The sequence below is a fragment of the Papilio machaon genome, chromosome 8, assembly GCF_912999745.1.
Source record: "Papilio machaon chromosome 8, ilPapMach1.1, whole genome shotgun sequence".
In the NCBI taxonomy this organism is placed as follows: Eukaryota; Metazoa; Arthropoda; class Insecta; order Lepidoptera; family Papilionidae; genus Papilio; species Papilio machaon.
In genome coordinates, this window is record NC_059993.1 from 6,237,753 (window position 1) to 6,262,333 (window position 24,581).

Sequence of the window (24,581 nt, forward strand, 5' to 3'; positions counted from 1 at the left end):
GATAAAGTTATCTTTTAGTATTGAATAAATAACTAGTTCTAATTTAGTTGCTATGCGCAAATAAAATTGTGACATTGAATAGGTCACAAATTCCTAATACAAGAAAACGGCACGCTTCATTTACTGTAAGAAGAACTGGGAATGATTCTCCAAGTTAATGTTCTGTGCAAGGGATTGGTAATCACATAAAACAAAGGCGACGCGGCCAGCCCACGAACACTACTATAAAATTTGCTTAAACAGCTACTTAGTTAAAAAAAAGTAAAATTAGGAATAGAATTTCACCTAAAATTTTGCAGACTTTATTTTAGACTCCTTAACTTAATAACAGAAGTTTCAGACAAAACGTATATTGTCAGTAAAAAGACATAATTAAACGCGAGTATATAAATATATTAAAAACTAATGTGCAAATAGAAATCAAAATAATACGTAATCATAAAAAGACTTCAAATAAGTATGTCAAATATAATACTCCACAGAATACTCATATAATATGACCTTTTAAATCTATTCTCAAGTACATCAAGGGAATGATATTACGTACTCGACTTGATATGTCGATAAGTGTTGCCATGGCTCAACAAAACTATCGCTACGTTATTACATACACTCTTGAGTAAAGTTTGGCAAATAGACTTACTTATCCGCAATATCGATTCATCAAATATCTAGCAGTTACTTTAATCTATTCGGACTTATTATAAGACACCCTTTACTAAAATATTAAATCCTCTTCATTTAAATCATAATGATTTATCATGTAACCCGGATTACAATCGTATTCCATAAAATATACATAATAATTTCGGAATAGATATTAGTTAGAATTAAACGGCCAGCTAATTTATAGAAGTTTATCTTCTCTGAACATAGCTTTGATTATGTTCCCGTCCTTTATTACATGGGGTTTCATCCTTTAAAGTGACACATTTCGTGCCATTCAATAAATTGGATCCGGAGGAACTGCCGCGCAATCACTCCAATGAAGTCGAATCGTAAGTTATAGATAGGTACTTTATTTTCCTTCCTAATTTATGATATCTAAGGAAAATGAATTGAAAATTATTTATTAACTAAAAATATACATTGATACTCGTTGAGGTCTACGAAGTTACGCACTTTATGGAAATTCATTACAGAAAATTAAGCTAGTAGCATTTTCTCTAGTATGTACGCCTTTAAAACATAACAATACATTCAAGTTGTTTAAATAACATAATATTGAAAAAAAAAGATTCAATTCACTTTCCCTATATCCGTCAAAGCGAAATGACAAATTGTTCCGGGGATCGGGCGTACAATGTCGAACTTAAGTTCGCGAGTAACTTAGCGGCTTAGTTGCCAAATCAAGGCAAACTATTGGAGCAGTGCGGGGCGGAGCATTATGGATCGAACTTCATCCGTTAGCCAATGTCATTTTGTAAGTAGTATTTGATAAATGGTCTCGGACCTTCCCAAGTCAGGGAACAAAGAGGCACTTAGCCCTAAACATTACAAGGATGATGAGATGTTGTAATAATATTACGAACTAAACGTGTTTTCACATAAAAATCCTTGCAAATTATATACGTATCTAATTTTAAAACGGTTTGTCCATAGTTTTGTTTACAAAAAAGGATAGGTATAAAAATGATTTTTCTACAGGTTTTAGTGCGAGTTTAAGATTAAGTTAGATAAAGCGTAAGATCTTTTTCTGTGGTTCACTATTTAACATTGGTCTTAACTTCTCCGACACTGTCTATTATTTGTGTAGTTTGTAGTGTTATTAAAACGTTTGCAGTACAATTAATGTTACATATTTGATAATGTTAGGTCGTTCTATTTAATGTTATCAACTATATTTAAACTCGTTATGCACTAACACAATTAACTAGGAAGCAACACGACTTGTATAAAACGCATTGAACTAAATAGATTATCGATACGGTACTTAAATTAATAAATATAACAATATGAACCTACACCATGACAAGAAAATCAATGTAATCACTGTTTAGAACGCGATATGTGGCAACAAAGGAATATTTCAGGGTTATACATATTTATAATTGACTAGCTGTCGCCCGCGACTCCGTCCACGCGCAGTTAAAAAAAACTTAATAGGGGTATGAAAATTAGATGTTGGCCAATTCTCAGACCTACTCAATATGCTCACAAAATTTCATGAGAATCGGTCAAGCCGTTTCGGAAGAGTACGGGAACGAACATTGTGACACGAGAATTATATATATAAGATCTTAAGATTAATTTTATTGTTCGCGAGTGTAATGAATTACGTTTTAATTCATAATTTAATACATAATAAGGAAGCGACAATCATAAATGTGTTTTGAAAATTATAAAGAAATCAAAAAGATTTATTAAGACCGAACCTGCTTGCTTCTTGAAAATTTCAATATGTACTAAATTTAATACCTAAGTAGTGTCATGTACGTTTAAATAAATGTATTTCATTATAGAATGTTTATCGACTAATACGAAAGTTAAATAGGTCACGAGTACATCACTAACGATACGTTTAGTACTACTAACAAACGTCACGTGACATTTCTAAGCGAACATATTTATCGTCGCAGCTAGCTAACAATTGCGTCAGTTGGCAAAGTGTAATTGGCTTTAGGCATAAATAAGGATCACTAGTGACGGGACAGAAGTCTAGGATTATCCACGCCAGAATCGATTTGAATGTTACCTGGCTAACGATGTGTCGTTTCGGAGCGGAATGGCTTTCGGATTTGTATAGGATTGTTACATTTATATTGTTCATCGGTTAATTCTGAGTTGATTGAGTTCCAGTTAGGTACTGTATCGACGGTTTCAATATCCATATAATGTTATCAACGATTGGGTCGTTGATTATTATAAATATACGATAATGTCGAAAACCTGCGATTAATTTTGTCCCGTATCATTTATGTTAAGTCTGTTATATTAACAGTAGTAATTTTCATTTCTTATTTCCAGTGTTTGCGTAAGGGGCATTTCATCGAGTGAAGATTACTATATGATCCACAGAGTTACCTCACTTTATTTATAAGACAACACGTTTGGTACAAGATGAAAACTCCCGAAAACCTCAAAAACCCGCCAGTTACAAGCTGAAAAACACACGGACAATAAAGTGATTATCTATTTTTCTATGACAATAGTTAAATAAACTAAGTCAATATTGTTACCTGGGATTAAATTTACTGTTAAAATAAAACACATTTTTTTCTTAAATATAGAATAAGTATATTGAATAATTAAATAATGTTACCTCAAATATTTTGCCAAAAAAGACTTATAATATTGTGTAATCGTAAAAGTAATAATAAAAATTATCTAGATGTCAATAAATTTCGAGTTTAGAGTGGAAACATACATTTATATAGTAGTGATATTATGAAGGAAAGTTTATTGAGTGTCGTGATACGCACAATGTGTACGAATCTGACAAATAGGTTTGCCAAATAGGCACATTATAGCAAAAGATTGTTACATAGTTGGCATAAACAAAATCGTGCGTAAACAGTCTAATCAAATCACTAAGAATACATTTATCCTTTTAATTACAACCATATAGGACAACGGAGCGTAATGCCTAATTTTATATATTCCATAAATATTATAATGACCTGATTAAGGAATTTTATCACATTTAAATAAAATAACAGATGTTTCTAAAACTTCTCAAAAAGAGGTATGAACCGAACACATTTCTACTATTATTTAAACCGTTTTCCGTAAAGATATAGAGTCTTTTGTTTTTAACTCTTTGTAGTCTGATCATTTTGAAAAAAATCTTGTATTGATGTATTATATTCGATGTGTTATATTTTAATAAAAGAAACGTGACGTGAGAAAACATTTAAATTGTGATAAAATCCACATAACTAGTGTTCTTCTGTAAGTATAAGAAAATATAATTACATTATACATAAATGGGCGTTTCTGTTATCGTATGGTATTGCAAAACAACTCAACATTAATTGTAACAACGAGTTATTGTGTTGTTTTACTATACATATACTTGACATTTAATAGATTTCATACTTGTATATTCAACAATTTTCCTGTCAGTCTTACGTCCAGTTATAATAAATATATTTCCCACATTACATACATTGAAATAAACAACGACGCGAAGACGAACTGTTTGCAATTTTACGAAATACTAAGAGAATCGAGAGCGTATAATTGTGCCAAACTTATACAAACAATACCGTACATCCACTTAAGACACATTCATACGAAAAATACTACTGTATTTTTTTTCATAGAGACTGAACGACAAATTGTTTTCGCTTGAATGTTTCAGCGGTGGAAACTTACATTATACTGACACTGAGCTTGAAAATGATACATATGCGATACACTATTGAGTTTGAAAATGATACATATGCGATATTAATAAAATAATGTGTATATTAAATGTATAACGTACGCTTACAAGTAGCCATTCGAACTGCGATGGTTACATATAATAGGCGGAGATACCACACTTACCAAAGTGTATCAATTAAACTACAAATTGTGATGTATAAATTAATTATGCATCTTCGATTTAGAAACTAAACAGACTACGATATTTTTCTAACTGCTAGTTGTGATGTAAATAGGGCTGCCACCTCGGGTTAGATCGATCAAAATCTTTGGATTTGCACTTTATATATTTGCGTTGATGCTTTTTCTAACTCATGAGCACGAGCGCGAGCGCGATCGACCGGTTCAAACCAGTTAAACTCAGATAGAAACTAGTTAGATGCGAACACTCTCATACAACGTCATATACAGTCAGTTACATAGTACACGTTTGACATCGATGTGTTCGGGTCAGAGTCATTGGTAGTCGTTTTTTTTTTTTTTTTAGTTTATTAAATTTGACAGCCCTAAATGTCATATATGACTGAGATACGGTACAGGACAGACGCACTCAGCTGACCTACAACCTGCATTGGGAGGTAACTCATGACTTGAACTACTATAGCAGCGTACTCTGTCCATATCAACATGAGATTTTATAAAAAAAACATACGAAAGTTAGGCTACAGAAAACGGGAAATTTTGATCGTTATCTCTTAATAAGCAACTGCTTTATCATGCTTTTTTTTAATAATACTTACAAGATTCCAGTATCGTAAAGTTTTAAATAGAATAAACTTTGTTTCAAATATCTCATGTTGAAATGACTAGATTATACCGAGGTAGCCAACAACAAACGCAATAGATAAAAAAGTCGGACACTTTGTTCGAATACATTTGAGCGTAAAAATATTGATACATCGTAATATTTGAATGATGTTCTTTGACAAATCCTTCAATAAACCTTATGCCCAAGGTTGGCCACCCCTGCATTTTGTTCTTTTACTTTATAAATTAAGTCCAGTTTCCTGATTTCAGACGGTCTACAAAACAAGAATATAATGTAGTTCTCCAAATAAATATAACCGACGTCGCGTTTTGTGACGCATTCAAATTTTTTAATTGTGATGATGCAATTATTTTAAACGATAGCATACTGTTTCGACGACTTACGCTTTTTAAGTAAAAACCGTACTCGTGTTAATAAACTAATAAATAACTCTAAAGTCTAACCACGTCTCGCGACCTTGCCTGATAACTGAGCGAATTACAACTATGACATGCATTAAACGACTAATTAAAAATATGCTCCATACTAAAAGTTCTTAATTTATCAAACTAACGATATATTTATATATTTTTTTCATTAAATATGCTTTTAAGTGTAAAAATAGTTCTTTAAGACCAAACGTCAAGTTACATGCTTCGATGGAGTTCCAATTTCTCCCTTGAGACCGTTGTTACCGAAAAATGTTAATAATGCCCAACGAGAAAAACATGTCATAAATAATTTAGTACTCTAGAATAAATATAAAGATCGGCATATCATATTCTTAATTCGATTATAAGCAAATAAAATACACACATTTGCAAATTATATTGGACGGCAAAGACGTTACACAAGTGACTGGTAAACAAATACGAAATCTAATAGCAATAAATAAATTGTAACCAGACGCGTCAAACTACAGCTTAATGACAGACGTTTTTGATTAATAGTATAGTGCGCGCCATAACTGAATCCAAGATGGCGCCGATGAGACGGTACATCTTCATATAATAAATAATTAAAAGGCTAGTTAGGTGATCGTGTTATTAGCTTTATATTATTATATTATTTAACAATAAGAAGTTTAATTGGAAACGTCCTTAAGCTGTGATAGTTTTCCATGGTCCAACAATGATTTTGACTGTACGCGACCTCTATCCTTGTATATAACGAGCACGACATAACAAAATAGATACAAATAACTCAAAGTGCATTATTAACGAGTTGGTAAGAGCTAGTTCTATTGTTCGAGTATACTTAATAGGTTTCAAAATTTTACAATCGGTACCGGTTCTATTGATAATTACTGACTATCAATTTATTCAACGAAACGTGGAGACATACGTAGTCCTATATAGTTTTCTTAGTCCGATCATTACAATGTCAATTTATACTAACTAGCATTCTAAAAATTTACTAACTACTGAATGCTGAATACATCCACACTTGAATGAATGCTCATAGACATCTACTTAGTAAAGATATTAAACTAAAAACTACGAAGGCAACAGTTGGCAACAGAATACGTATACAAAGTTAGATGGCAATAAACGCATCGAATATTTAGACTTCACTACAAACTAGCGAACTAATTATAATATGAGGGTCATCTTTTGACAATGCGATTCCAATTCACGAAAAAACGAAAGGTGTGTGGAACCACAGATTTGTTAACCTAATTAATATTTCATCATATATTTGTAATTTTGTTAACTTTAGGAAGTGAATTGCCGAATATTTACATTATTTAATAACTTAATTTTAAAAACATTTAATGCATAATGAGTTTAAAACGCATTACGCGAAATATATCAACAGAGCGTAAAATCGACACGGCCTGTAATTTAAACATAGTAATTGTGATACTTTGTGATCACTTGCAAATTACACGCATCCCTGGCCACAGCATGCGTATAATTACATCGCAAATAATCCCTATTTACCACTTTTTATTGCCTGTATTAATTTTCAATGAAACGCATTACTCTTTGATTTATGTATAATATATGAACAGTGAAGGCAAACATCGTCATATAAACTGCACATATCTGTGAAATAATTCAAATATATGTGTGAAGTCAAACAACCCACACTGGGCCAAAGTGGTTGACTATCTCTCGATCGGGACTTATACGAGCTGACGACGACGGTATAGTTTTAAAACTTTTTCATTATAATCGAATACGATGAACATGCTTTCTATAGTCTAGAGTTTATTTCACTGACCCGTATTCTTTTATTCAGTCTACGTGTCCAAATAATCGATGCAAAATATTTAACCATAAGTCATCATTCCAAGTTACATTAACACACCAAATATTAAGTACGTCTACATATAAATGATATCTTAATTTTTATTGCTTTTTGGTATGTGGAAGAACTTTTATATTTTTCCGATATATATTTTCTTACCCGACGATCTCATTACAATATAATACTTGTATATAGATATATGTTGCCGACTGCTGCCTTATCCGCTGTTATATACTCCCGAACGGCTCAAAATCGCTACTTTGCATTATAATATAATAATATAAACGTGTAAATAAAGTTACTATAGTTACTCGAACGCACGTCTACGTGTTCGTGTGCGAACTATACGTAGACATTCGGACACAAATTTCGACAAGAGAATATCAAAAATAGTGTATCGACGGCCGTAATCTACAATCTGTCTTATATATCTGTCTGTACTCGAGCGACTTTCCTCGCCCGAATCATCTGCTGCCAATCATCATCATATAATGGACTATTGTTATAAAATTTTGAATTTTTCATCTCTTTTAAATATAACCACAAATATTTCTCCCTTTTATACGAATTTATCTGCACCTTTTAGATTTCTTTAGGAAATTTTCTTCTCTCGAATTAATTCAAATAAATCGTCTCAAAATAAACACACCCTCAGATTGTAGTTCTTAAACATCTTATATAAATTATAAAATATTTAAATGAGCGTCGAACACAAAAAAAATTGAAATGATACTAAATTCTTATTTAAATAAACGACAGAGATCTTTAAAATAATTCGCTAATGGACTTTAAAATGAGTCTGGCTGTATGGACAACACAAATTCAATATAATTACGATCGAAATCGAAAATAATGAAATGGTTATCCCTACAGCATACAAAATTAAACTAAGAAATATTTAATGCTAACCAAAACTGAACTCACAAACAAAAAATTAAGATGTCCAATAATAAAACTATGTTACGATACATGTGCATACAGTGCCATCCAAACTTTACAGCGGTTCCGAATATCGCACTTACAGCTAACGAAGAGCCGCCATAAAGAATGAATCTTATAATACCACTCCAAAAGTGAGACATAAAAAGCCTCAGTTTTGATTAACATTCTTGTCATTGCAATTTAACATCATAAGCAAACGAATTAAAATCTTTTGCTGCAAGATATCAAACAATATACTTATATTTGTATAAAGAAACTATTAAAAGATTTAAAGTACTTCACCACTGGGCTGTGGGCTTTCAGACATCTCCCGCAACTGACTAGTTAACAGCTTATTGTAAGAAATGCTATCAATGAATGAATGCTAGATGAAAATATATAAACCGTATTACGCGTGCAATATTGAGACTAGTGTGTAATCATACTCGCGTGACGTCATGGAACTAAAGTCTCGTGTTATCTTGCACGAGTGGCATTTGATTTCATTTGTGCATTTTACATGTCGAACGCGAATCTTAAGAAAACTTAGAATAACAACTAAAATAAGTATATTATTCTTTGTTGCAATTTATTAATAAGAAAAAAACTTGATGGTAAAATGAGATATATAGTTTTCTTTCCTTAATGAATGTTCATATTTTTCGTGTTGTTTGAACTTAATAAAGTTATTTTCCTTTACTAAGTTACAATTTAATTAAATCGGCACATATTAGTGTCATCTTTTAAGAATACAAATACAGTTTCAATACATAAATCTTATTAAATACTATAGAAATACGAAAAATCAAAGGAGGCGTATAAATAAATAATAAGAATGATCATACGCCAGTAATCATTCTATAGATCGAAAATTCACATGAGCAAAAAAAATGTTACTAATCTCTTCTAATGTTTACTAAGCAAGTTAATTTCTTAAGATGTAAAAACACACAACCGTCGAATAACCTTGAATTATTCAAGGTTTCAATAACATATTATGATTAATAATGAAATTAATTATACATAAATATATGCATTGTCAACGACGTTGCCAAAAACAACTGAGTAGAAATTTTTTAAGTAAACAATAACGCCTTGCGTGCTCTGGGCAGGGGTTCGCAACATTTTACTGTGATCATCAAAACTACGTGTTTTTTACAACTGAGATCGAATACCCTAAACACGATCGTCAAAATTATCACTAAAAGAGGTATTTGCACTCTAAATGCTTTAAAAAGTGCTAATATGTTGTTTGTAACGCGATGTCTCGATAATGGAATGTCGTCTCAAAATTTTTTTCTGAAAGAAATTTTAACCATAAGAGTATTTTCATAAACAACAATAAAAAATTTAGTGAACTTACAAAAACGTTCTCATAAAGAAACCAAAGCACAATATGTATTGTTCTTCAAGTAAGTAAATTTATATAGAAATTAAGCTAAAAAGGATATGTTCATTTTAAATTATATTAATTATTATTGGTAATAATTTTCCGGGCTACTTTATAGAAAGAAATCATTACCAGTTTATACAGAAAAAAAGAAACTAGCAATTTATCAGCTCACCAAGAAAGTTAAATTCATACATCATCAAAACACAAAACATAAAATATCGAAGCCGCATATTGAGTGCGTAACAATACTTCGGTAGATTCTGTGATAGTAATCGGGTTACAAACAACACAAGCACTTGAGAAACACTAGAGATGTAAGTAGTACAAGAGCCGGTAGTCCGGACATTGCATGGGCTGTGACAGTGTGTGGGGGGCGCACTGCACCATACAAACTATCGGCTGACGTCATTTGCCATTCGTCTGCAGCGCCGCGTTCAGCTGCGTCCATAGATCCTTCTTGCAAGACTTCGATCTGAAACAAATACCCATAGATACTACGACATATCATAAAAAATACCAAATAAACTCTTACAAAATAAGCAACCAAAATAAAGTTTGAGAGATTACAATGCAATTGGCTATAATTATTTTAATGGACAGAAAAAACATCACCCTGTGCATCAAGGAAATAGGATGAGGGTTTCCTGTTCGATTGATTGGTAGATATTTTTCCCATAAGGCGAATTAAGTCCATACAATCCAAAAAAAATCCCAATAGCCCATTGACCATAGCCGATCAGCCGAGAAACACCAATAGAACTCTTAGAATATATCATTAAAGTACAAAATAGAACAACCAGTAGACAGTAAATGCTACCTGCGCAGCGAGGCGAGCCATTCCTTGAACTGCGTGTGTCCCTCAGGTGTCAGCTGGAAGGCGGTGCGAGCTGACAGCACCACGCCTACGAACTCTTCATACTCCAGCGGCGTCAAGTGGTACAGCTTCTGGTGAATACACTGGATGTACCTGCACACAAATGTTTATGCACAATTATCATCTGTACACTATTTAAAATCAACACTAAAACACACATTACTATGCTCAAAGTTTCATAAAAGAAATATCTAATCGACATAATAGTCATTATTGATGGTTATCAAGTTGTAAAATTATAATTTTAATATTTAAACTGTGAAGGGGTTAAAGCACTAATTTTTAAATAACGCTTTTCACCTACATATAAAGTATTGCAAACACTGATGCGCCTCAGGTTAAATTTAATAGATGCTTATCAAGCTTAAACTATGGAAAAGTACATAAAATGATTTTATACTTACATCTGCTGACACTTCTGTACGAGGGGCGATAGTGTGCCCCGGAAGTGCTGCATGACCAGCTGGTGCGGTCCACCTCGAGCCAACCAGTGCGCCGACTCCACGCACAGCTCGTACAACACGAACGGCGACACCACAGAGTTCACCGCGCACATGCAGAACTGGTGCAAGTACTGAGCGCCCAGTCGCTTCGATATGCGCAGCAACCACTTCACGTGCTCACCGTAAGGCGGGTTCCTGCAAATATGAGCTAATATCAGACAGCGTTACATGATAATCATTTCGAAAGATAATAAAATCATTTAAATTAAATATTTAGAATAAATAATAGAAGTAACAATACCTTCCAAATTTATTCTGCGGCCGGTCGTCGTGCACCCGCCGTGCTTGCGTCTCCAGAGCCAACATGCCCACTCTGTACGCTGCCAGCAAACGTCTCAATTGCGCTTGAGGTAGCGAGGGCAGGCCCGGCGCGGGAGGGGGCACGCTGCCCAAGTTGTTCACATTGCCCACGTTCGCCACGTTGCCCACGTTGCCCATATTAACTACCACACCGTTTCCCATATTTCCCACACTTCCTGTGTTGTTCATGTTTCCAATTAATCCTACATTTCCCATATTGTTAACGTTGCCCATGTTTCCCATGTTGTTAACATTCCCCATGGTGCTAACGTTTCCGATATTGGTCACGTTTCCCATGTTACTGGTGTTTCCCATGCTGCCCATGTTGGGAACGTTTGCCATGTTGGCCACATTCGTCATATTGGCCACATTGGGTATTGTGCCCACGTTGGTCACACTGCCCACTCCATTCACGCTATTAACGGGACCCACGGCGGACACGGTGCCCACGCCCGCTACTGCGGTGTGTGTCGCTGGGATCGGTGGGGGGATCGTTGCTGGATGCTGTAATCAAAATGAAACGGGAAGGACGTAATACAAATTTGAGCCATCAACAATCTTATAACATAATGCACTAATACTGACATTGACAGTTATAGATGGCGGTAGCGTGTGCGGCTGATGTGGCTGGTGCGGCTGATGGGACGGGTGCGCGGGGAGCGGCGGTAGCGCGGGGAGGGGCTGGTGCGGCGCGTGCGCCACGTGCTGCGGCAGTGTGGCGTGCGCCGGGTGGGCGTGCGGGTGCGGGGGCGGCGGCGGCGCCACTATACCCCGCAAGAAGTACTGCGGCATAGCGTAGGGCGGCGCCGGATGAGGAGGCGGCGCGGCTCCGTACTATAAATGTTTAATAAAATAATAACGGGTTTAGTTTAAGTTTAAAAAATTAACAATTAAATTATCTTGAGAAATATTAAATCTTATTGCTGGTGACCTGCAGCTGGTAGATGTGCGGCGGATAAGGGTGGTAGGTGAAGGGATAAGGCAGGGCGTATGGCATGGGCATGGCGAGCGGCGGCGGCGCGCGGTACTGCGGCTCCTCGGCAGCCTCCTCCTCGCTGCCCTGACGCAGGTACAGCTCGTGCCAATAACGCGCCACCGTGTACAACACCTCGGGATACACTCCACCACCTGAACATAATACATTTGTTTTAGTCGAATTAAATATAGAGTACGATACGATAAGGAGTTCAACAAGATTATCAGGTGAACCGCTTGCTTGTTTGGGTCGTTGTGCAGTACCTTTGGCTGCGGCCTCTACTGTGAGGCAGGCGCGCTCGAGCATGGCATCGCTCTGCTCCTTGCACTGCAGCACGGCGCGCTGGATCTCGTTGTAGTTGAGCGCATGTGCGTGCGGTAACACCGACAACGCCAGCTCCGCCGCCGCGCGCACTATGTGTACGTCGCGACCTGACGACGCCTGCGGAACAATTTTATAGTAACCGTTAAGCTTAATCTTTACCGAGAATAAATGTCTGACTTACACTAAATCAGAGGATAATTAATATACCTTATCAGCAATGCCCGCAGCTTCCGGCGGTGTTAAATGTCCCTCCCAGGCGTCGATTAAAAACAAAATGGCAGGTGCACCGATGTCCATAGCTTGACCTGATCACAAACAAAATTATAAATATTTGGCTATCAACTACCCAAAGCACGATCTTCGTGACCTACCTGTGATCCAGCTAACATGCGAGGAGTACGTACGACTCAACCAATTCGCACTCACGCAGTTGTGCAAGCCCAGTGCATAGAGACCCAATTGAAACGCAGCCATATGTAAACCTCTGTAAAGGATTGGTATAACGTTATTAGCGCTAACCTACCGACGCGATCTAATCGTTTGGGCTAGCGATAGTTGTGTTACCTATGCGGTCCTTGCGGCTCCTCCCTGGCGCACGTTGTCTGTGTAAAGAGACTGGTGCTGGAGGTGCCGCCCGCTTTGAACAGCACGGACTTAGCGAGCTCGAACATGAAGTGCGCCGACGCCTCCGACGGTTGGTTGGGTACAGAAGGGTAGACGCGTTTCCCTTTATATCTGGAGGAAGTGATGTGATCACTTATATGCATGTAACAGACGAGAAAAAACACAATGCAGCATCAAGAAATACAAACACCTGAAGTGATCTTGAACGTCTACAATATCTCTTTACGTTTAGACCTTCAAAGAACAACATTTCAAAGAAAAGATACAATTTCATCGTGACGAAAGTTAATTTCCGCGGTCTGGATCATTTGTAAAATAAACATACCTCGAATCTTTAGATCTCGTGATAGATTGTGTATGCGTATGTTGCGAATGCTGCGGGAGTTGAGGAAGTTGTGTCTGCTGCGACGGCTGCATCGGCTGCATGGGTTGCGAGTGCTGTGCGGGCGGCATGTGCTGCAGCTGCGTCTGCGGCGCGAGCTGTGTCTGCTGCGGGTGCTGCGGTTGCTGCGGGAGCTGCGTCTGTTGCATGAGCTGAGTGTGCTGCGGATGTTGCGCGTGCTGCAAGTGCTGCGGGTGCTGTCCGTGCTGCGGCATTGGCGGAATCGAGGTGTGCTGCGGCGCGGGAAGCATCGCCGGCGGTGACGATCCCGCATCTGCTATCGCCAGCCGCTCAATGTCCGATACCAATGGGCATGGCGCCTGTCACAATCACGAATTATTATTTTTTTCTTTTACCTGTAACATAGATAACTTTATAACAGGTAGAGTAGTAATTGCTAACCTGTTGCTGCATTGTCGGCTGCGGGTGTGGTGCGGCGACGGGCAGCGGCGGCAGTGCGGGCACGTGCGCAGGGTGAGCGTGGCCAGCGTGCACCACATGTTGCGGGTGCGGCGCGTGCGTCACGTGTGTCGGGTGCGTCGCATGCGGTACATGTGGAGCATGCGCTGGATGTGGTGCATGTTGGACGTGCGCGTGTTGAACATGCGCAACATGTTGCGTCTGCACTGCGTGTTGGGCATGCGCGGCATACTCGGCTGCGTGTTGAGCATGCGCGGCGTACTCAGCTGCGTGTTGCGCATGCGCAGCGTAATCGACGTGCGCGGTGTGCTGAGGCACGTGCGCCATATGAGGGGGTGGCGGTGGCGGGCCGGGGTGCACCTGATGTGCGGCGTGAGCTGCATGTACCGCGTGTGCAGCATGTGTCGCGTGTGAGACGTGGGCTCCGTAGTGCTGCGCGATGCCGGCTTCCGAACGATACGAGCTGAGACGCGGGTTGGTCATGTAGTACATGCTCACCATCGGGCCCTTAGTCAGCTGATGAATTTCACGATCTAGTAGCTGTATGGACAATTTTTAGATAAAGTTAAGTTTGACACGTGGACCATTTGACATACTGTTTGTAATATGTAGTTTGAAATGTTGAGTTACTGTCTTTTATCATAAAGTATAAGAGAAAATCTTTAGAAAATGATAGTTTTTTTTTTTTAAACTTACTTTGTTCATAACCCGTGCCATCTTGACGGGATCATCTTTATAGTAGCCCAGCAACAGTAGAGCGAGCTCGCCGCGCTGCCGGCGTGTGCCCTCGCACAGAAGCGGGTGTTCCGCCTCCGACACATTCGCCTTCAGTCCCAAAGTTGCCACGGCTGCTTCAAAACCCAACATTTCATCCGTCGGCAAACGTTCCTAAAAACAGATTTTCATTAATTATTTCTCGAAATAAGCTATGTTATTATGGTTTCAAACATCTTTTGCCAACATCTGGGAAAGTCTTAAGTCTTCCCATCCCAATTGAAATTAGTCCATGTAGTAGAAATTACATTGTTAACGACGAACTTACATTACAACACTTTCATTCCTAAGAAACCATAATTAAAAATAAACATTATTAAAAAAGTACTCACCACTGGCTGCTTTCTTTCTTTATCAGTTGCAGACATTACCAAAGCATCGAACAAGAAGGAAGCGAGTGTGATGGGCAATAATGTAGGACCACGATTTCTGAAATAATCAAAACTATTGTACTACTATCCTATTTATTTCGGATTTTTCGAATGACAGTTCAGATAAATTGCAAATCGGAATTTTTTATAAATTTGATTTTCTAAGAAAATTGATAATTTATAATTTATATTGTCACAAAAATAATAAAAGGAGATTACTTAAAAGTCTATTATTAGATAAATATAATAAGTTGTAATACCTTAATACACCATCTCGCAGTTGTTCAGCCTTTTCCCTTGCGAGGGCGAGTTGTTGCGGGCCCGTTGGCAGCTTCTTCAGCAAGGCGACCAGCTCAGTCTCCTGGTTGCTCAGTTTCACTTCCAACGACTTGGTGCTGGCGGGCGGCCGCGACATCTCAAGCGCGTACAGACCCACACGGAAAGCTAATTCATGATGCTCGCTGAATTCACTTAATACCTGGAAATAAATTACATTTAATAATTTTAAAAAGTACAAAATACAAGCAACATTATTTATTTTAACATAAGGTTCTGATGAATAAGAGGCAAATAAATGGTTTTTTTTTATTAATCCTATTTTGTTGTGTTCTGTTTATCTTAAACCAAGGCTAGTCAATGTGTGCATTACTTATCTTATAGTTCAAGATACGTGTTTACTTAGCAAAAGGTAAGCTCATTTTATTAAATCATATCATAGAATATAATAGAATGGAAAGCGTTAAGGATGAGTATATATATATATACATACGGTGCAGAGGAAGGCGCACTTGGCGAGCGTGGCTGAGGCGAGGCAGGTGAGGCGGTGAGTGGCGGCGCACAGGCGCGGCGGTGGCAGGTGTCGCTTCTTCGCGCGCCTCACCTCCGCCGCAGCAGCCGCTGCCGCCGCGTTGCTAGCGCTACTCCCGAAACCTACACAAAAATATATAGAACAACGATTTTTTAATGCTCGCGTGCCCATTAGTATCTTTTAAGTATAAACGCGTTTGTAATTTTATGTTGATATGTGGGGATAACTTGGCGGGAACTATTGCTGTTTATCAAGAAAACATTGTCAGTTACCGAGTGCAGGAGGTCTGGAGAGCAGGTCGCGGGCGAGGCTGGCGCCGAGCGCGCAAGCCTCACGCGTGTGTCCGTGCGCCTGCAGGCCCTCGGCCCGCGCAAATGACACCTCCCACCCGCAACCCCAGTCAGCCGCCACACCGCCGCCCCCTCCACCACCACCGCCACCGCCGCCGCCCCCACCACTGGACGACTGTAACACGACATAAACATTAAATACAATAGAATTAATGTTGTCATATTTCAAACTATGCTTATTGCACAAATCACAATCGATACAATGGTTTCTTGAGGATGACCAAATAATAATTTCATTTAATAACATAACATAAGATTTTCGTATCACAAATTAGTATGTAATGCAAAGATAAAGGTTGTTTAAATGATATCTAGTGTATCATCTACATATACTAACGGCAGTATTCACGTGAGCGCTGGAGCCGGCGCCCTCGTTTGCGACGCGCCTTGCGGCCGCCGCGTCATAGTAGTACATCTGACAGTCGTCGTCTGACACCGAGTCGTCGTTGGAGATGCGACGACGTGCGTCATCCGACGACACTGGCGGAGAACTGGACGCGTGCGAGTCCGTGTCGCCACCGCTCTGTTGTAATATCTCTTCTTCATTCTCACAGAAACCTATAAATAATTTGTTAATTTAGTTTTTTTTTTTTTTATAGAATATCAAAAACCAATGTTAGACTTAAAGCTGGCATAATCTATAAGACGATTAATGGTAACTAACTACCTCACTACCTACCTACACTACCTCATTCAATAACTTAATATTACACAAACACCACTTAATCCAGTTTTTTTATACTAAATTTAAGCTAAAGGATTTACTTAATGACTCTGAGAGGGAACCGACCTGTTGTTTATAACGTACCTTCAGAAGATACACTGGAATGATTGCCGTCTCCCAGTGATCCAGATTCTCGCGGTGGTGCACTAGGCCCCACTCCCGAACCCGACGGCTGAAACAATCGATATGTATGTGTACAATCAGGTCCCTTCGCGGTTTTCTATTTACAGATGAAATGTCTTGTTCTTAACAAATACTATTCTTACAAAATAACCAATTGGGTAGCAGTGAGTTCCTCAAACAACGGCATAACAGTAAAAAAGCAATTAGTCGTGTATTAGTGACCGAACTTTTTTCGTACAGACACATGTAAAAGCTGCATCCTATTGGTTATTGTTTCCGCGTCGTATCAATACTAACGAAACACTCAAACGACTGTCGTTTTTAAGGTGGAATACAGCTTGATTCCTTGATAGTACTTGCATTCATACATTCGTTGTATATAACTTGCTATTTAAAAGTTTACAACTTAAACGTTTCTGGGAGTTACTTTTCATTATTTTTTTCGCAATAATATTTCAAGTTTCCCATACCTGATTAGACGGTCCTGGTATAGCCAAGTCAACAGTGACACGACTAGTCCTGTGCATCATAGTGCGTTGACTTTGTATTGAAGGGTCCTGGTTTGACAATCGGTAACTCAACGACATTTCATTGTTTAATACTGCTTTTGAAGAATTGACCTACAAAGTTAAATTATTTAAAAAATATATGGGATAATATTAAATGAGAATTCATCAACAATAGATTAAAACTATTTTATAATCACTTGATTAGAAAACATTTAATTTAATTACAAATATAAAATTTTAGATATTTTGAGTCAAAAAGGATTTAGGTACTTAAAAAGAGCAAGTTTATCTCTTATAAGTATAAAATTGCTAATTAATATAGTCCGGTCGCGGAGCACGAAGAATTTCGTACAATGACCTCTTTACCTACTGACAGAGGTTACAAACATTTTTGTATTTAGTGCGTTTTACATGAATTATTTGAAGGAGAAAGAAAATTTACCAACTTATAAAATATAGTTATTATTAATATATAAATTATTTATTTAGATTGAATAATACAAGTAATAAAAATCAAGACAGTATCTAATAATAAAAATCAGAATCCGATTCCTCTGTTTCGGAGTAACTGTTTTCCGAAGACGTCTCGCCTGTCACATTTATTACAAAAGAATCAACAGTTTTGTCAACATTATCATCTAGTCTAGCTAATTTCGATTCCCCTTATTAAAAATTAAACTTATAGTCTCTTATAGTCTCCAATAAAAGGTTTACAATCCCTGAGGATGGCGGCCTTTGTTTATGTGCGAGCGAGACTCATTGTATTAGTATACGCGGGAGTGACAGAGACAGGTAATGCGAGTTCAATGTACGAAATTCTTCGTGCTCCGCGACTGGACTATAGTAAATTTTATTTCAACCAGTCTTTTTTCTCAAATCTAAGTAGAACAAAAACGTACATGTATAAACTTAGACTAAAAACTAACATACCTGATGTACACTATCATTGTGTTTGTCGGTATGACGGAATATGGTGAACGGACTGTGATATAACGGATTCAGATCCTTGCTGTAAGTCACTCCTGGGATCTGATAATCATCCCACTCCAAGAAGCAGGCCTCCATAGCTGGATGGAATCCGGGGAACACCTCGTTCTCACTGATACCGTTAATGTACGGCGAATGCGTGTGAGATCTTGAATGCCTTGAGTGAGACGATGATGCATTCATATTAAGGTTGTTACGATTTTTTGCCACCTGGATAAAAATATTTACTTAATAATTAAATAATCATTGTATTAACAAAATTTCTAGATCATAATTAAGAAGCTTTATGTTTGGAACCTAAAAAACTAAAAACTAAAAGTTGTATATCTGTTTAATACGGAAACTTACTGCCACATTGATTCGTAAAGTGGTGACCTGGGAAAACTTAGCGTAGATATAACATAGTAAATCTACAGTAAGGAAATACTTATGTAATTATTAAACGACTGTGAGTGTGGATAAAAATGTTGTTTATGGGAATAATTTTTGACGATGGATCATTAGACATTTATATATGATGATGTTGATGATCATATGTTAAAGTATATACTAGCCTTGTCCAAGACCTTCATGTGCCATTGGGCGAATTGTTCGTGCAAGGTGTCTCGTTCATGCGGTGCCAGAGACGGATTAAGTGCCGCCAGCCTCCACAGTACCACCATCTGAAAGCAATACCATATATAATACAAGCATTGACAACATTCTTACTATGAGTTTCCATTGCAGAAACATCTGTAAAAAAACCTATCATGGGGATAACTGTGCGTTTCGGGAATGGAAACCCAGTTATACTTATTTCACTAGTATCAATATTCAGGTTAGTTTAAAATGAAGTTATAATCAAAACAATCACCCTTATACAAAAATGTTGAAAATCCTAAATACTTTTCATAGAAGTTGATGACAACCTAAGTTAGTTGGTCAAGCCAAATTCGACATTTAGATCGAAAAATATACATGTTTAATAGAATTTCTATGATAGTAAGTCTAAGTTGACAACTCGAAAAAGTTTTATCAACACACTTTTATATCATACTTATGAATAACATTTTCTATTAGACATGTAAGCTTAAAATTGCAATTTGTGTTGATAGCTAGTTACATGTAGCTCCCGTATGATATGACGCGCGCTGTCGGCTGATATTGGCTCAGGTTTACCGTAACAGCAGTCTTGTCGACTCGTAATTGATGACCAGGAAAGAAACTTTCCTACAGCATAAAAAACGTAAAGCGAGTGAGCAAAGTATAAAAAAATTAAACATCACACGCATTTTTCAACCTTTTCTTCGAATAACGATCGACGATATTTCAAACCTTTTTATGGCTTGTTAATAAAAATGAGCTACTTGTGACAAGACATTGCCGCAGCTTTTAAGAGGTTTATGAACAACCAAAATCAATTTTCCGAATTTATATGAAACGAAGTACAAAAATTATTCAATCGATCTTATTGTTAATTAAAAAACCGCGGATGATGATAAATGTTTCTAGATCGAATATTGATTTCGATCGTAAGAGTATGTATGTGAGTATATTACAAAAGAGTGTGTAAGCAGTAGTAGTGAGTTGTTACCTCATCACAGAGCGAGGAGCAGGCGTGTTGTGCGGCAGAGTTTCCACCGGCACCGCCATGTTTGCCACCCGCACCACCAGACCCGCTCCAAGACACCAGCGCCGCCTTCGTGCTGTACCACCACACTATGATCTGCACAAATGTTTACTTATTTACCACAGTTAAAATACTTTATAAATATTTAAACTATCTACAGAAAATGAATATCTAAATGAAGGTACAATCAATGAAATTAAGGTAAACAAAGGTGACAGAAAATAAACATTAAAGGATGTTACCAGAGTGAAAGCAATTAAAATATAACAAAAGCAGCTTAATTCGATTTTAAGGAAATAAAGAAATAAAGCAATAATATTGAGCCAACTTCAAGCTTAGCATAAAATTAATAATACAAAGTTATAGAAACCAGAAATGTTATCTAAAGCTATAATTTACCTGTTCACAAGCCATGATCTCTTCGGTGATGATTTCCAACAGTGGTATAGCATTCCTGTCATTACGTTTGAACATCTCGCGCACTATGGAGAGCAGGTTCCACATGCCCTCCGGCTCTCGTCCTCTCAACGGTCGCAGGAGAGATGTCCATTCTGCCGCCGCCGGTGGGGCGCTAGTGCTTAAGTAATTCACATCACTGTAATATTAATATTAATTCATTAAATTATAGTTCTGAATGTAAAATCAGTTTCGTTTTTTGTACTATCTATCTTTATCTCCTTGGAGCCATTGGGTAATGTGAATAAGTCTATTTTTTTAGGCTGATAAACACCAAAAGAATTGTTCAAATTTAAATGCTCCTTCAGATTAATGTGTTCAAATAAAGTTGTTTTATTTTCATATTTACATAATAATGAAAATTTACAGAGAAATATCAATATTTAAAATATAGAAGGATGTAGCCATTTTACATTTTGAACTTTGCTCAATGAGTCAACTTGCCACATCATGAATTATTATTTATTGCAAAAAAAAATTGTAGCTTAGTCATTTAGCATAATGGATGCAACACTGAAATCACATTTAAAGCACATTAAACTAGCGTTTGGCCTTTATATTAATATAGATATAAAACCAAGAACAATAAAAGGTCACGCATTTTTGGTCGTAAATCGTAAAAAAACAAAATTTAATAATCAATAAAACCATCTAAAAAAAAACCTTTCGAAAAGTAAAATGTTATAACTTGATTCCGATATGCTTACCTGAACACTATAGGAGCGGGTACACAAAACTTGACTAAAATCTTGTTGATATTACTGTGCAAAGTCTTTTCATCGAGAAACCATGATGTGTATTCATAAGCAGATGCTCCCGCTGTAGGATCAGGAGCCCCACATGTGGCATTAATTTGATTTGGATGAGCTGATAGTAGTTCATCCAGTATTCTTTGAGCCGTAGGTAATACTTGTCTTGGCAACTCCGATATTAGGTATTGTGCAAATTTTTGCAATTGATCTCGTCGTAATCTTTGTAGTGATTCGGACACTGGTGCTCTGAGGCATACTTGTGTTGGCTTTAAACAATAATTATTGTTAAAAATGCATACCCAATATTATCCACATAAAACAAAATGATTCGAAAACTCAAATATTACTCACTAGATGTATTCTGAAGAGGCATACTGCCACAATATGAGAACACCAATGTGCTGATGATGCACAAGTACAGTTGCATGAGGAGATCCTTTGTCTGTCAAATGTTACTGCCACATTGAATTGAGCTCTTGGCATGTTAAGGACCACTGTTGCTGATAAATGGAATCCTAAAAGAAATAGGTCCATAAACATTCTTATTTCATATGAGTTGTCACCTGTGACCTGGTCAATGCAGATTTATAAAAAATAGCCTAAGTTACTCCCGCAAATGTCAGCTACCTTCCAGAACAAGTCCCGTTAGAATTAGTCCAGTCAACCAAAACAAATGCAGACTTGCAGATAAACAACAATTAAAAGCAGCGGTTTTTCATAATAAGTAGCGTAAATACGTAATGTTTTTTTAATATTACATACATAGACTCCAATATTATCAACTATATAGATAAATGCACTTTGCGTTTTTATTGTTTTAGATTCGGAACTAAGCAAACTTCCACCTTTAAATGTAGTCAGCTAACAAAAATTACCGTAAAAAGGTCAATGCCAGTTTCATTCAATACAATCGCATAACTTATTCATAAAGTAAATAATAACTATAGCAAACTTAACATACAAAACTTACCAATTTGTAAAACATCTTTGACTGCCCTATCTCTGAAAAGATGTTCACCTCTCTGAAACTCATCAGCAGATCCATTTGCGAGACAGGAATAAAGCCGGACGTCATCCTCGCTGTCAGGGAAACTCCAGAAGGCAATTTGCAACTGTAGCTGCTCAGGTACAGGTGGATATACATGCTCCACTAATTCAAATGGTATGTGGCATGCTACACACTTTGCTGCCAGCTCACTTAACGTTGACACAGTTTTTTCTATAAAATAATAGAAATAAAAAGATCACTTATTATTTTAGAGCTAAGAACTAAAAATTGTGTCTTAGTTGTGGTATGAATATTAAGTGCAACTGCATACGTACTGGTTGATGGCTAAAATTTTTAATACTTCCAAATGTAAACAAAACTGAAGTTTCATTATTGATGTTTTTAATTTTGAATATAATTTTATTTCAACCTTTTTATCTTAATTTTTGAATCTATATAAAGTACGAATTTACTTAAAATCGTAGATAAGTTTATAAGTAAGTAATTATATAAGATGATATCGTGAATTCAGATAATACTGAGTGAAAGTTGTAAAAGTTCTCTACAACACTGACCTTTTATTTATTAATACATTCATTTAGACTTTAGAACAAAGAAAAACTAGAGAACTGGCAGGGATTTGAAAGCAAAGGCATTATTATTAACTGTTCGGTCCAGTCAAAGGTAAATGACTTCACGACACCTGTTCTTTATGCCATCGCATATTATGTATAATGTACTCGCGTATCATAAACGTATATATTGTATACGACACCAAAACTCGTTATGAAAATAATAACAATTCTTAACCATGATCATGGTGATAATAAGTTGCAATATATAAAACAGAGTTATATAAAATTACAAGTAACATATTTCGAGACAATGAAACAAAGGATCAGCTGTAAGGGTTACCTTGAACAGCCTTTTTTACGGGACGACCGCCGTAAATTGCCTGTAATATTGTTGGTCTTCTCCATCCGCGCCAATTGTTACAGAGACTTTCAGGTTCTGAACTCCAACTACAAAGGGAATCCTCTTCGAAACGTTCGGAATCTTCAAAGCTGAAATGGTCACCCTCTTCCCAGTCGAGGAGAGGGGACCCCACGTCCACTCGGGCGGCTGGTCGTCCCCCTTTTCCATTATTATTTGATGTCCCCGCCACTTTATCTTAATTTATCAAGATAATTCTAAAATAATACTCGCTGATGGCTGCAGCGAATTGCCACAGGGGGTATCGCCAATCACTAAATAAGCATACTACTTCTTTATAAGCTTAAAGTTTTATGTAACAAGACAACAACTTTGGAAATATTTTTTCCAGGAAAAAAGATACATTACAAACTTAAATGTCTGAAACGTTTCCTATTCAGAAATCAAAATCCTAAATAAAGTCTCATCGAGCACAATAACAAATATGGCCGAACACCGTCCCTTCCCGCCCCGTCCCGTACCTCCCTTCTTCCCGATCACTCTCGCCTTGTGGTTCAATTTGTAAATTCACGTTTAAGATTGCAGACGAGCCGGTAGATGTCAGTGATAGAATAAAATTCCACCTTGCTATGCTTTAGGTAGGGGAAACTATACAGATACGGTCCATTTTACGGATTGACCCACAAAATTCATTTTAAATTATCTTTCCTGATCATGAAATGAATGAAAGTATGTTCACTTTAAACTTGAAAATATTATCTAAATGATTATAAGGTCCTAGATCGTATATTATATCACAAATTAAAATAATAGGACCACAAAGAAGTCCCCTAAAATACAAATCACGGTCCACCCAAGACAGATATGGCCTGGCCCACCCAAAGAGTACAACAATATATGTAGGAACCAAACCTCTTGGGCACAATGTCCACCCTGAAATTACTATAAAATATGTGAAATGATTGTTCTTTGTCATTTCCTTTTTTTGTATCAAAAAATAAATTATGATATAATTAGAAAGTACATAATCAGTAAATTACCATTTTATTACAAAAACAATTCCCTAGTAGGATTATTAAGTATATTAATTTAACGGGTCCGTAGTATACAA

At 37.0% G+C, this 24,581-nt stretch overlaps 1 protein-coding gene across 1 annotated transcript; it reads right to left on the minus strand.

The window, feature by feature from the left end:
* Nucleotides 1-9,821: 9,821 nt before the first annotated feature.
* Nucleotides 9,822-24,137, minus strand: LOC106720109 (zinc finger SWIM domain-containing protein 8 homolog). Its single transcript, XM_045679083.1, has 29 exons — nt 24,131-24,137; nt 23,453-23,707; nt 22,520-22,768; nt 21,901-22,064; nt 21,505-21,815; nt 20,741-20,936; nt 20,306-20,437; nt 19,287-19,394; nt 18,676-18,942; nt 17,707-17,856; nt 17,198-17,285; nt 16,727-16,947; nt 16,312-16,504; nt 16,001-16,161; nt 15,492-15,709; nt 15,193-15,289; nt 14,783-14,974; nt 14,069-14,626; nt 13,610-13,986; nt 13,225-13,395; nt 13,032-13,144; nt 12,868-12,965; nt 12,600-12,777; nt 12,292-12,488; nt 11,946-12,194; nt 11,302-11,864; nt 10,962-11,195; nt 10,501-10,650; nt 9,822-10,155 (listed from the first exon to the last, which is right to left on the minus strand). The coding sequence occupies exons 1-29, from the start codon at nt 24,135-24,137 to the stop codon at nt 10,089-10,091; spliced, it is 5,964 nt and encodes a 1,987-aa protein (XP_045535039.1). The 3' UTR covers nt 9,822-10,088.
* Between the last annotated feature and the right edge of the window lie 444 nt (nt 24,138-24,581).